Raw genomic sequence first — 12,200 nt, forward strand, 5'->3', positions numbered from 1 at the left:
CCTATATTGGAATGCTTTCAAAACTTATAAGTAAATAAATTCTGATTTCTGTACTAACACAACAATCTTTTATAAAATCCCCATTAAGAATAGACTTATATAAATCATTTCTAAGAAAGATTTGAACTATTTCTTCTCAAGAAGAATGTAAAAATTGAATAGTAACAGTATTATTGCATGTGTAAATGTGCGTAAAACCTAACATTAATGTTACTTACGATGCTGCTTGTAACATCCAGTTTCACCAAATAATTTTTACAGTATTTTTGTTATTTTTAAATATGAATGCAAAAGCTCCAGTAAAGTTAGATGTTCATTGTTGCTCTTTTTTGAAATGTGTGCAAATTGCTCTGCTTCAAAACCAAAAGAATAAGGAAAATATACTGAGAATAATATCTGAATTTATCTTATACTCCACAATTTTTTGACTTAGTTTAGATAAACCATTATAATAATAATTGTTAACTATGAATTAATTTTTTTTTAATTTTACCATCTAATCAAAGTTTCTTTCTTAAAATTAGAAATGTAATGAATGTTTATTTCCCAATTAGCTGTTAATTTTTTAAATGACACACAAATATATATGCCTGCTGAAATATTTTGAGGAGATTCAAAAAAAACCTTAGCTCTTAATTAATACTGAAATTTTAAAAAATTATAAATTTAGTTTTTTTTTAAATATTTAGTTCATATCTTAATGGTATATTATTAATCTGGTAAAAGAAATTAGCATTGCTATTAAACAGTTTTCATTAATATCTTGGTTATTTCAAAAATGTAATACTTCCTATTTTCATACAATAATATGAACGTTTTTAAAAAAGAAGTTCATTACCTTATAGTCAAACTTATGATCTAACTGTGGTCATATAATTTTCTTACAGGAATGCAAGTTTGCATCTAATGGCAATTTGAAGTCAAATAAATTATGTTATTTACTAATACTAATTAAATTTACTAATGATTTTGTTATTTACTAATAAATTTTGACCTCCTTAATTATATTTAATAGTTTTATATTGAAAATATATGAACTGAACCAAAGAACTAAAAATTTTCTTTCATAATAAATAACAATCCCAGTGGTATAGTTAATAAATTAAGAAGAAATCACATTACATTAATTATTTGAGGGGAAATTAATTAATATGCAAAAGAAGTGCATAAAGCTGCAATGACTGTGCCACTCGTCACCAATGCATATTTCTGTTCATTGCTTTCCATCTTGATTTAAAGAATCCTGTTGTATTGAAACTAGATTCTTAATCAGCATGTCCATCATCTAATAAATACTATCGTCAGACACAATCAACTTTTCAATAAGTTTCAGTTTCACTCCTGCTGAATAATTACAAATATATATAATTTCTTTTTTTTGTCCAATGAAAATGTCCTACATGTCCTTTGGCAGCCACATTATATCAGACATGCTGGTTGAAAGAGTCAATGAAACAGTTGCAACTGGAAGACAATTTTTTGTTTGGTTATTAGCTCTGTAGAAATGTGTTGGATATGAGAGCTTTGTAAGCTTCTTTGAGCTTGTGTTGTTGTTTTTTTTGTGTTCTAGTCGCATAATGATGTTCTTTGGAACAGACTTCATGTCCGTTTAACTGTTCAGCCACTTTTCAGATTGTATTCTGACGTATCCAGTCGATGTATTCGGACACACGCGTATAGACCCCCGGATATCCTGGAGATGCACATTTGGTTCCAAATGATACGATTCCTACCACAGTCCATTCCCTTGCATTGTTTGGTACCATGAGGGGACTACCAGAATCGCCCTAATTGGAAGAAAAAAAAGCAAAGTTTAATAATTATGAATTGATTTGAAGCACCAATTATTACTCTCGTAAATGAAGTATAGAGAAAGTATTAATATTTTTTCAAAAATCAGTTTCTCGATTTTGACGCATCTCCATCTCCATTCTCGTAGAATTGTATCTTTTGATCCTCTGTGTGTATTTAGAACTCTCTCATGGTCTTCCCCTGCCCAAGCAGTATACTATACAATGTTAACAGTGTAAAATATGACTTTTATTCTTCAATATTTGGGATTATAAATGCCTTGGTCGATAAGGTGATAAAATGTATTGAATTTAAATTCTTTTTAGAACCAAATACAAGGAGGCGAGAAAAATAATATTATGCTCCAGGTATACTTTCTACGACATAGATGACGATTCTAGTAGGTCAAAAAAAATCATATTTCCCATTTGTTTCTTACCTTCTACTACAAACAAACGATACAGAATCAGCGTCCTCACCATATCATTAAAAATGAAATATGAAGTTTCTTGAGAATTACAAAGGTAAACTTTTTTTTTTAAAGGATTGGTTTATTGACAGCAAAAGCTACAATGTTTATAGGGAAAGAGAAAGAAATGGAAAATGTTTCATTCCCGAGATTGTAATAAAATGATATGAGTGCCTTGACTCATTTAATTCTTTTTAGAACCAAATACAAGGAGGCGAGAAAAATAATATTATGCTCCAGGTATACTTTCTACGACATAGATGACGATTCTAGTAGGTCAAAAAAAATCATATTTCCCATTTGTTTCTTACCTTCTACTACAAACAAACGATACAGAATCAGCGTCCTCACCATATCATTAAAAATGAAATATGAAGTTTCTTGAGAATTACAAAGGTAAACTTTTTTTTTTAAAGGATTGGTTTATTGACAGCAAAAGCTACAATGTTTATAGGGAAAGAGAAAGAAATGGAAAATGTTTCATTCCCGAGATTGTAATAAAATGATATGAGTGCCTTGACTCATTTAATTCTTTTTAGAACCAAATACAAGGAGGCGAGAAAAATAATATTATGCTCCAGGTATACTTTCTACGACATAGATGACGATTCTAGTAGGTCAAAAAAAAATCATATTTCACATTTGTTTCTTACCTTCTACTACAAACAAACGATACAGAATCAGCGTCCTCACCATATCATTAAAAATGAAATATGAAGTTTCTTGAGAATTACAAAGGTAAACTTTTTTTTTTAAAGGATTGGTTTATTGACAGCAAAAGCTACAATGTTTATAGGGAAAGAGAAAGAAATGGAAAATGTTTCATTCCCGAGATTGTAATAAAATGATATGAGTGCCTTGACTCATTTAATTCTTTTTAGAACCAAATACAAGGAGGCGAGAAAAATAATATTATGCTCCAGGTATACTTTCTACGACATAGATGACGATTCTAGTAGGTCAAAAAAAAATCATATTTCACATTTGTTTCTTACCTTCTACTACAAACAAACGATACAGAATCAGCGTCCTCACCATATCATTAAAAATGAAATATGAAGTTTCTTGAGAATTACAAAGGTAAACCTTTTTTTTTAAAGGATTGGTTTATTGACAGCAAAAGCTACAATGTTTATAGGGAAAGAGAAAGAAATGGAAAATGTTTCATTCCCGAGATTGTAATAAAATGATATGAGTGCCTTGACTCATTTAATTCTTTTTAGAACCAAATACAAGGAGGCGAGAAAAATAATATTATGCTCCAGGTATACTTTCTACGACATAGATGACGATTCTAGTAGGTCAAAAAAAAATCATATTTCACATTTGTTTCTTACCTTCTACTACAAACAAACGATACAGAATCAGCGTCCTCACCATATCATTAAAAATGAAATATGAAGTTTCTTGAGAATTACAAAGGTAAACTTTTTTTTTTAAAGGATTGGTTTATTGACAGCAAAAGCTACAATGTTTATAGGGAAAGAGAAAGAAATGGAAAATGTTTCATTCCCGAGATTGTAATAAAATGATATGAGTGCCTTGACTCATTTAATTCTTTTTAGAACCAAATACAAGGAGGCGAGAAAAATAATATTATGCTCCAGGTATACTTTCTACGACATAGATGACGATTCTAGTAGGTCAAAAAAAAATCATATTTCACATTTGTTTCTTACCTTCTACTACAAACAAACGATACAGAATCAGCGTCCTCGCCATATCATTAAAAATGAAATATGAAGTTTCTTGAGAATTACAAAGGTAAACCTTTTTTTTTAAAGGATTGGTTTATTGACAGCAAAAGCTACAAAGTTTATAGGGAAAGAGAAAGAAATGGAAAATGTTTCATTCCCGAGATTGTAATAAAATGATACGAGTGCCTTGACTCATTTAATTCTCTAGATATGCTAAACTATATTTTATTTGAACCCACATCATCATGCATCACTAAATTGTTAGAATTTACTCACTACCCTGAACTGTCCCCTAATCACCCAGCAGGTATTCCCTATGCTACTATACCATACCATAAAAGATAACAAAGCTATTGCTGCCTTATTAACTCAGGGATTTTGTGTATCATATTTACATCGTTCTTCAATTTGGGTAACGAGAAAAGAGATTTAGCAAGGCTGATCATTAGTCAGCAGAACCAATTAGACATGCGCCAGAATTCCATCTATCAGAATGTAAATTGATCATGATCTGATGTCATAAAATATACTTTAGTAAACTGATAAGGGGTACTTTTTTTTTCTCATATACAAAGGAAAAAAATATTGTAATTGTTAAAAAATTCAGGAATCTACAAGTTCTGGACTATGAGTCTGGAAGATACCATTTCCAGCATTTAATCTGTGAGCGTCATAGCTCAAAAATGCAACACCCTAGTCGGGTGAAATTTGGTATTTGATCATAGCACCAAAACCTGTAGATTCCAGTCAAACTTTCAATTTGAAAAATCGGTCTATCGAAAGTCTATCAGCCTATGTCTTGACAAAACACTTGCAAAGAGCTAGAAAGATTAGATTTAACATTTTGTAATATTATCAGTATTATGAATTTTCCGAATTTTGGATCGAAATTCATCAAAGATTCTGTCATTTTCTCTGCTCGCGAACCTGAACGCTGTAACTCACGAACGCATCGTACTAGATAAATAAGATTTAGTTTTAGATTTGTACCAAAGCTGTTGTTCGGCATCAAATTTTAGAATTAGTCAGAAGAAAGGAAAATGTCTAGAATGAAAACTTGTTTTCCTTTATTTAATAACGAAACAAAATCAGTACCGTATTGTTCTAATATATGAGAAAAATAAAGTCAGTGGGTAAGATCCTTCTCACCAGGGGTGTTTGTGCTCCGGGGAAACCCCGGAATTCCGGGGATTTTGAACTTCGATACCCGGAAATTCCGGGGATCGTCGTTCAAAAGGAAGTAGGAATAATAATGAATTATTTATTTTGATCTGGGTAATTTTGTTTGCTTTGAAAGCAGAAAACGCAAGGTCAGTGTGTGTGGTGAAAACTTTTCATTTCTTTCACCAAAGGCAGTGATAATGCGTGAAAAGGGGGGGGGAAAGGTAAGGTAAAGTAAAGGCAAGTAGGTGTGGCAGAAAAAAAAGGGAGAGACTTCGTTCGACCAGATGTGCGATCACGTGACCTGGGTTCAAAGGTCTTAATTTTGCAAAATTAATGGTTATTAATTTTGCAAAAAAAAGTAATTCATTGAACTTTTATAATTAGGTCATTCAATACTTCATAATTGTAATTTTTCATTTCTCCTCCCCCCCACCTTCGCGATACTCCAAAATGTCGCTAGTAAGTCCGTAAAAGTTTCAGGGGATTTTTTGGGGTCCCACAAACACCCCTGTTCTCCTATTGTTGCAAAATCTTTCAATTTTTAAAATAAATTTTTTTTTTAATTATTGATTTGCAATTTTTTCAATTAGCACAAGGATAGCACCTCACCTCCTAAGATTGATCTTGAGAATAAATAATCTCACGTATAAGATTACTGATTTATCTACGTCTCATATCCCTGTTAGCAAGACGACTAACAGTATTATCATTATAAAGACATTATACAATAATATCTTGTCTAATGGGGCTTATTTACTTCGGAGATTATTTATCTTCTTACCATCTACAAGTCTTATATCCTTATTAATTTAAAATTGAGAACATTATTTTCCTGTTTTTTCGCCAGGACTCCCAGTGTTAAAAGTGTATATATATATATAGAGAGAGAGAGAGAGAGAGACCGTTATATTAACTCATTAAGTTATTGAGATTTGACTCTCTATTGATACAGTTCAAGTCGATTGAAAAATTGTGTAAAAATCAGTCAAACATTTGTGTTTAAATGTACTGTAAGCCAACATTTTCTTTGGCATTAACTAAATATAGCGTCTATAATGAAATTATGTCTCGGAATCCTTACCTGGCAAGCATCCTTTCCACCTTCATTGTATCCAGCGCATATGAAGTTCCTCGTAATAGGTTGGAAATATCTTGAATCGCAGTCTTTATTATCCCAGATAGGCATCGATACTTGGTGCATTGAGCCAGTGCCACGAGTACCTGTGTAATTAAAAATAAAGTCATCTATGTTGCCAATTCATTTTTAAAATGTTTAATAAGTATAAAAACATTACAAAAACTGTTGTTCTTTGCAAATGAGATATGTTTCTCGGTTTGGCAATCTCTATTAGAACAAAATGTTAACCAACATCGTTACGATATCTTCGTGAGATATTGTCCGGCGTTCAAAATATCGGAAAACATCGTGGAGATATCGTACCATAGTTTGTGCTAATAGGATTTTCCCATACACGGTACTCTTTCTTTCTTTGATTGTTGATAGAATCAGCTAACAGGAATACATTGCCCGAATATATATCCCGGAATACCATGCAATTCGGCCATTACAGGTCTAAAAGAAGTTTTAATATACTGCTAAGAATTTACTGCAGAATTTTATATAAAAAAATCGTACTAACATTTAGACATCGAAGTTATGAATAGTATTTTATATTCCAATCTAATCTAAAATTTAAAAAAAAACAAACAGTTAAACTCTACTAATGTGCACAGATGACAAGTTACTATGGTGTTTCATCGAATTATAAATCTAACTAGGTTATTTTCAATCATTAAAAATGAAAAGACAATCATTTCTGGCCTTGAAGCACCCCCTTCCACTGATGTCAAATCTAGAGGTTCAATTGAGTCACAGAGGGCTAGCGGTAAAGTCTCATCTTCGGGACCGGAGAGTTCCAGGTTTGAAACCCAAATCTATCGCATAGCTGTCACTCTTTAAATCCATCAGGCCCCAATGCCCTCTTGCTGCTGTGGTGCAAGTTTGAAGCGGCTATATAGCTGATATAATAAACATAATTGATTAAAACGTTACATTTTTTTTCGATCTAATCACTAAGGCTCTATACAGTTTTTGCTAGCAATGAAGAAATAGTAAAATGCCAGAAGCAGCAGCAACAGCAATTCTGCTAATGGTTATGATGGAGAGATCAACTCTTCAAGAGTCTTTGATACGAAAATTACAAAGATGTTCCTTCACCCTTAGAATTAAATCATTTTTACATTTGAGTTAAGCCACTTTGTTTAACTCAAAATGTAAAAGGCTTTGTTTTTCTGCATAAGCATTCGCTTCAGAGTGTATAGCACAGGACACTAGTACATTTCATCGTAGCTGTGAAGACAAACACTTTACAATTTGCCATTAAAGCATCAATCTGTAGCTGATTTATTGGAAAATGATTAGAAATAGAAATAACACTTAGTATAAATTAATCACGATGATTTCTGTTTATATAAACCATGGAATTAAATTGACTGTATTAATTTTCATACTCTTGTACTTTAAAAATCAAGGCTGTACTCAAAATGTTATTGCATATATATGGTAATTTGAGATCACAGCAACAATTACCAACGGTTATAGCTTTTATATAAATAGTGATAGGAAGGGGAAAAAATGTAATATGGATAGTAACTTAAAATGTTGCTTGTGTACGTAATAATTGTTTTATGTGACTTTTCTCGGTCATGAGGGCACCACTTATATGATAGCTCATTTCTCGTCACAGTGAAGCACAATCGTAATATGCGTTCATTAACCGATAATAAATATAATAAAAGGATGTCTTGCGTTGTACTATTAATAATTTTCTTAATTAATTTTAATTGAAGTTGATCCTTATGCCTTTACTTCATATGCAGTTGATTCTACCTTAAAGAGCTTCTTGAGTGTAAGAGTAAAGAAATTGCCGCAGGTACATAGGATTCTCCTCATAATAGTAAGCTGTTAATGATTTAATGTCATCTGTTTGACCACGGATAATAACAGTGAGGAATATTATGTATGTAAACAAAATTTATACTTCCATCTGCATAGTATTAATAATGTTTTTCCTACAGTTTTTTATAACCAAGTCCTAGTCATTTGTAATTTGTGCAATTTTGAATTACATTATGCATAATTTTACTTCAAAAACATGCATGCTTTAAAAATTAAAGCCCACTAGTAAATTCTTTAATAAAGTTGGTTTCATACTTCTCCTGTGATAAAAAATCTATATCATACTGACCATAATTCATGGCTCCCCATCCAACGACAGTGGCCATTTTTCCAACCATGGACTGCGTAGATTTACCCGATGGTAGACACACCGGCTGGATGTAGTCCGTGAATTTCACAGGACGCGCTAACTTGACGATGCCAATGTCATTATAAAACCCATTCCTTTGAAACTGTGGATGCGGAATTAAGGCCTCGACGGGGTATTCTTGGATGCCTTTACCATCTGAATTTAGTAAATGATGCTCTCCTAGCCTCACCACTACCTGACGAGGATGGTACCTGTTAGAAAGGAAACCTGTTATACAATTTATAATGCCCATGAGCAATTTTCACACACTTTTATTTAATATGATTTCTTTACTTTTTTTAAATCTGATATTTTTAAGGACAGGACTTTGTAATCAACTTTTCATACGCTTCCGAACGTTCTGAAATTCCGTATCTGCGTTCCAAATGAAATGCACTGCTACAAGTGATTTTAATATTGTCAGACATCAATTAAAAAATTGATGAGAACCGGTCCCTCACTCGCCGCACATTAAACGGCATATAATAATGAATTTGAAAAAAAAACGGTGGACAGGATTTCATAATAGTTATAGTAATTAATTATGAAATAAAATAAAAAAGGCTTTTCTTTAACTTTTTTTTATTTGTGCATTAAAGCGTGAGAAATAATTTTTTTAAATCAAAAACAAAGGTGTCAAAACAGAATATGAAATATACTAAATGCTGAAAACTATATTTCTTGGAAACTTAGTTTGTCTAGTTTGTAATTTCTAAGCTGTTCTACGAAGGGTTTAGCAATTACAAGCTATAAAATTCCTAATATATTCTTAGAGGGTACTGGAAATTCAAAAACGATATTTGTATTCTACGATTAGATTGGCATTATGATTGTAACCCCAAGTGATTTGCATGAATATTACAAGCCAGTCTTCGTCCACAGATTTCTGAATAAAAATTTAAATAAATTTCTAAGAATCAATTAATAAAAAAAATTCTAAGAACATGTAAATATACATATCTTATTTACTTAGCATGTCCATCCCAATTTTTTGCCAATTAAAGGGCTTATATTTTATTTATATACTGATTCATTAGATCTGTGCAAGTTTGAGGTTCGGACTCGCAACGTTAGGGTTCATAACCAAGTAACAAAGCCACTAGACAAAAGCGTACACTCCTCTCCGGAGGTTGTCATCTGGCTTATGAAGTTAACAACACAATACTCCCCCACGAGTCGGTGCAGTTTATCGCGCCAGGCGTTATGGCGAGCGACGAGCGTTGTTATCGAGCCAAGCATTATGGCGAGCGTGTGTGAGTGGTTGCTGCCGGTAGATGGAGCCACGACAGCTGAACGAAGGATGCGGTTGTTCAGAACAAGGTTCGCCAATATGCGAGGTTCAAACTCGTAACGTTAGGGTTCATAACCGAGTAACAAAGCCACTAGACAAAGGTGCACACTCCTCACCGGAGGTTGTTATCTGGCTTATGAAGTTACCACCACAGATCTATACCTGCGTTATTTAGGTTTATTGAATATTTTTTCCTTAATCCATTACATTTGATGCATTATTAAAAGTAGATGAAAAAGTTTTTTACGTTACAACTGTGAAAGAAAATTAATACGAGAAGTGAAAATATTCTGAATAGCTCAGTACGACTTACTTGTATCCTCTCCTATCTGACAAACAGTGAGCTGCAGTTAAAATATACAAATTGTTTATTAAGGAACCCCCACACCAATACTCTTTTCCTCTTGCTGTGATAATAAATAGAGCAGCCTGTGGAGGGAAATAAATTGCCTTGAAACATCTTAACAACAACAAGAACAAAAACAAATAAATGTTAAACTCTTTCAATGATTAATGGAGACAAAATGATGTATCACAATTATATATTTCTCTCTAATCCTTATTTATTTCATTTTTTTAAAGAGATGCGCCGCAATGTATGCAAGACATCCCAGTAATTGGAACACCGTTTTGACATTCTTCGAGATACCCAGGGAACTCATACTAAAATTTACTTACGTAAATAAATTTATTAAAAAAAACATTTACAAACGTCTTTACAATATATCGAAAAAGCTATATGCCAGTTTATAATAGTTTTTTATAATATTTTTTTGAAATCAGGGAAAGATTTTGTGGCCACTCTGCATATTAAACCTTTCAACAAAAAATGTTCTAATTAATTGATGTTTTTATTAAAAGTGATAATTTGTAATTGATGTGTTTATTAAAAGAAGAGATTCTTAATAAACTCTTTCTTGAACCACAAAATCCTTAAATCTGCAAATGTTCGCAATATTGTATACTATTGCAATCGCATAATATTCTATATCGTTAGATAGCATAGTACAATATTGTATAACATGTTGGCTAAGAGTGTGGCACATAAAATGCTTTAATAACAGCGAATGATCTCTTTTTTTTAGAAATTCACCAGAGAAAAAATCATTCATTATGAATAAGAAAACAGTTTATCTCTTCATTTTTAGCTAGAAAGTTTAAGCATAACTGCTTGCATTAAAGTTCACCTACGTTTGACTCCACTATTAATAAATTTTCTTTTTTTTAATATAATACAACATATTAATATGAATTAAAGTTGAATTCTATATTAAAATATTGCTGAGCAATTAGGAATTTAACGCAAAGTCAAGAAATAACTTGTGCCTATAAGGCATAAAAACATAATAAAATATTACAAAGAAACACGAGTTAATTCGTATTTAGTGCTATCAATTAAAAACGAATCGAAGAAAACAATGTTTTGATAAGATTGGTGATATTATGTTATATATATATTTTTACATATATATGCCTGCTTACCATCCATGGCCACTGTCCAGGGTAGCTTTCATGTCCTCCAACTACCCTTGCGTTTCTCCCTCCAATTCCGCATCCTGTGAAAACAATGCAATTTTATATTTCAATTTGATCATTTATTTATGTATTGGTGCCATATTACATATTAATTATCCAAAAGTAAATAAAAAATGTAATATAGGATGATGTGCAAAAATTTCAATGGAGTTCATGTATACAAAATTTCCGAACTTCCAAGCGTTACTACTTGTTCAAACGCAAATGATATTCCGGATGACAACTTTATAACTGAGAACTTTTTTTTAGTAATTTTCTGAAATCTTTAAATAATTAATACTATTTGAAGCTGGAGTGGCTCCAAATATTAATATATTGAAGTGTCATAATAATTATCCGTGCCCTAACTCGTTAAAAATCTAACTTGTGAAAATAAATTAATTGTCATAATATGCTGGCTATTTCATTATAAAAACAAACAATCCTTTTTTGAATACCTAGTATAAATAAATAAATTGGAATGATTAGACAGGAATTCATTCTTAGATTCTCGTGAAATTAGTACTTGACTAATTTTTCAGCTGAATGATAGAAAAAAAGAGTCAAATACTAAAACATTTCAAAAAGATTCTAATGACCATTTCCGGGGGGGGCTATTTTAACACTATATTTATAGATAAAGAAATTCTATAAATATAGTGGAGTAAGAAAAAAGACAGTTAAAAGGGGCCAGAATCTCTTAAAAAATTATAGTTGCCTCCAACCTACCTAAGTATCCAAAATGATCTGAATGTCTGTCATCACAACTACATAGGGAGAAAGTGAAAGTAAGAGCCTAATATTAGTGGCTGAAACCCAGCTGTATTCACCAAATATCGTTCAATTGTTTCAGAAGGAATATTTTCTGTCAACGGAACAGAGTTAATTTGACCACAAACTCTTATTATAAAACCATTATATTCCTCATCCTTAAACCTTAACGTGATCCTTTAAATCTTATCCTT

General features: G+C 31.8%; 1 protein-coding gene across 3 annotated transcripts in view; it reads right to left on the reverse strand.

Moving 5' to 3' along the window:
• Positions 1-1,368: 1,368 nt before the first annotated feature.
• The window catches only part of LOC129963368 (clotting factor B-like), a 109,701-nt gene continuing 98,869 nt past the window's right edge, over positions 1,369-12,200 (reverse strand). For all 3 annotated transcript variants that reach the window (XM_056077702.1, XM_056077704.1, XM_056077703.1), the window contains 5 exons: positions 11,203-11,276; positions 10,034-10,149; positions 8,370-8,641; positions 6,203-6,342; positions 1,369-1,787 (listed from right to left, as the gene is read on the reverse strand). In XM_056077702.1, coding sequence (XP_055933677.1) covers positions 1,629-1,787; positions 6,203-6,342; positions 8,370-8,641; positions 10,034-10,149; positions 11,203-11,276 — 761 coding nt within the window. In that variant the 3' untranslated portion in view covers positions 1,369-1,628. The remainder of the gene's footprint in view (positions 1,788-6,202; positions 6,343-8,369; positions 8,642-10,033; positions 10,150-11,202; positions 11,277-12,200) is intronic.

The sequence above is a fragment of the Argiope bruennichi genome, chromosome 3 (assembly GCF_947563725.1).
Source record: "Argiope bruennichi chromosome 3, qqArgBrue1.1, whole genome shotgun sequence".
NCBI lineage: Eukaryota > Metazoa > Arthropoda > Arachnida > Araneae > Araneidae > Argiope > Argiope bruennichi.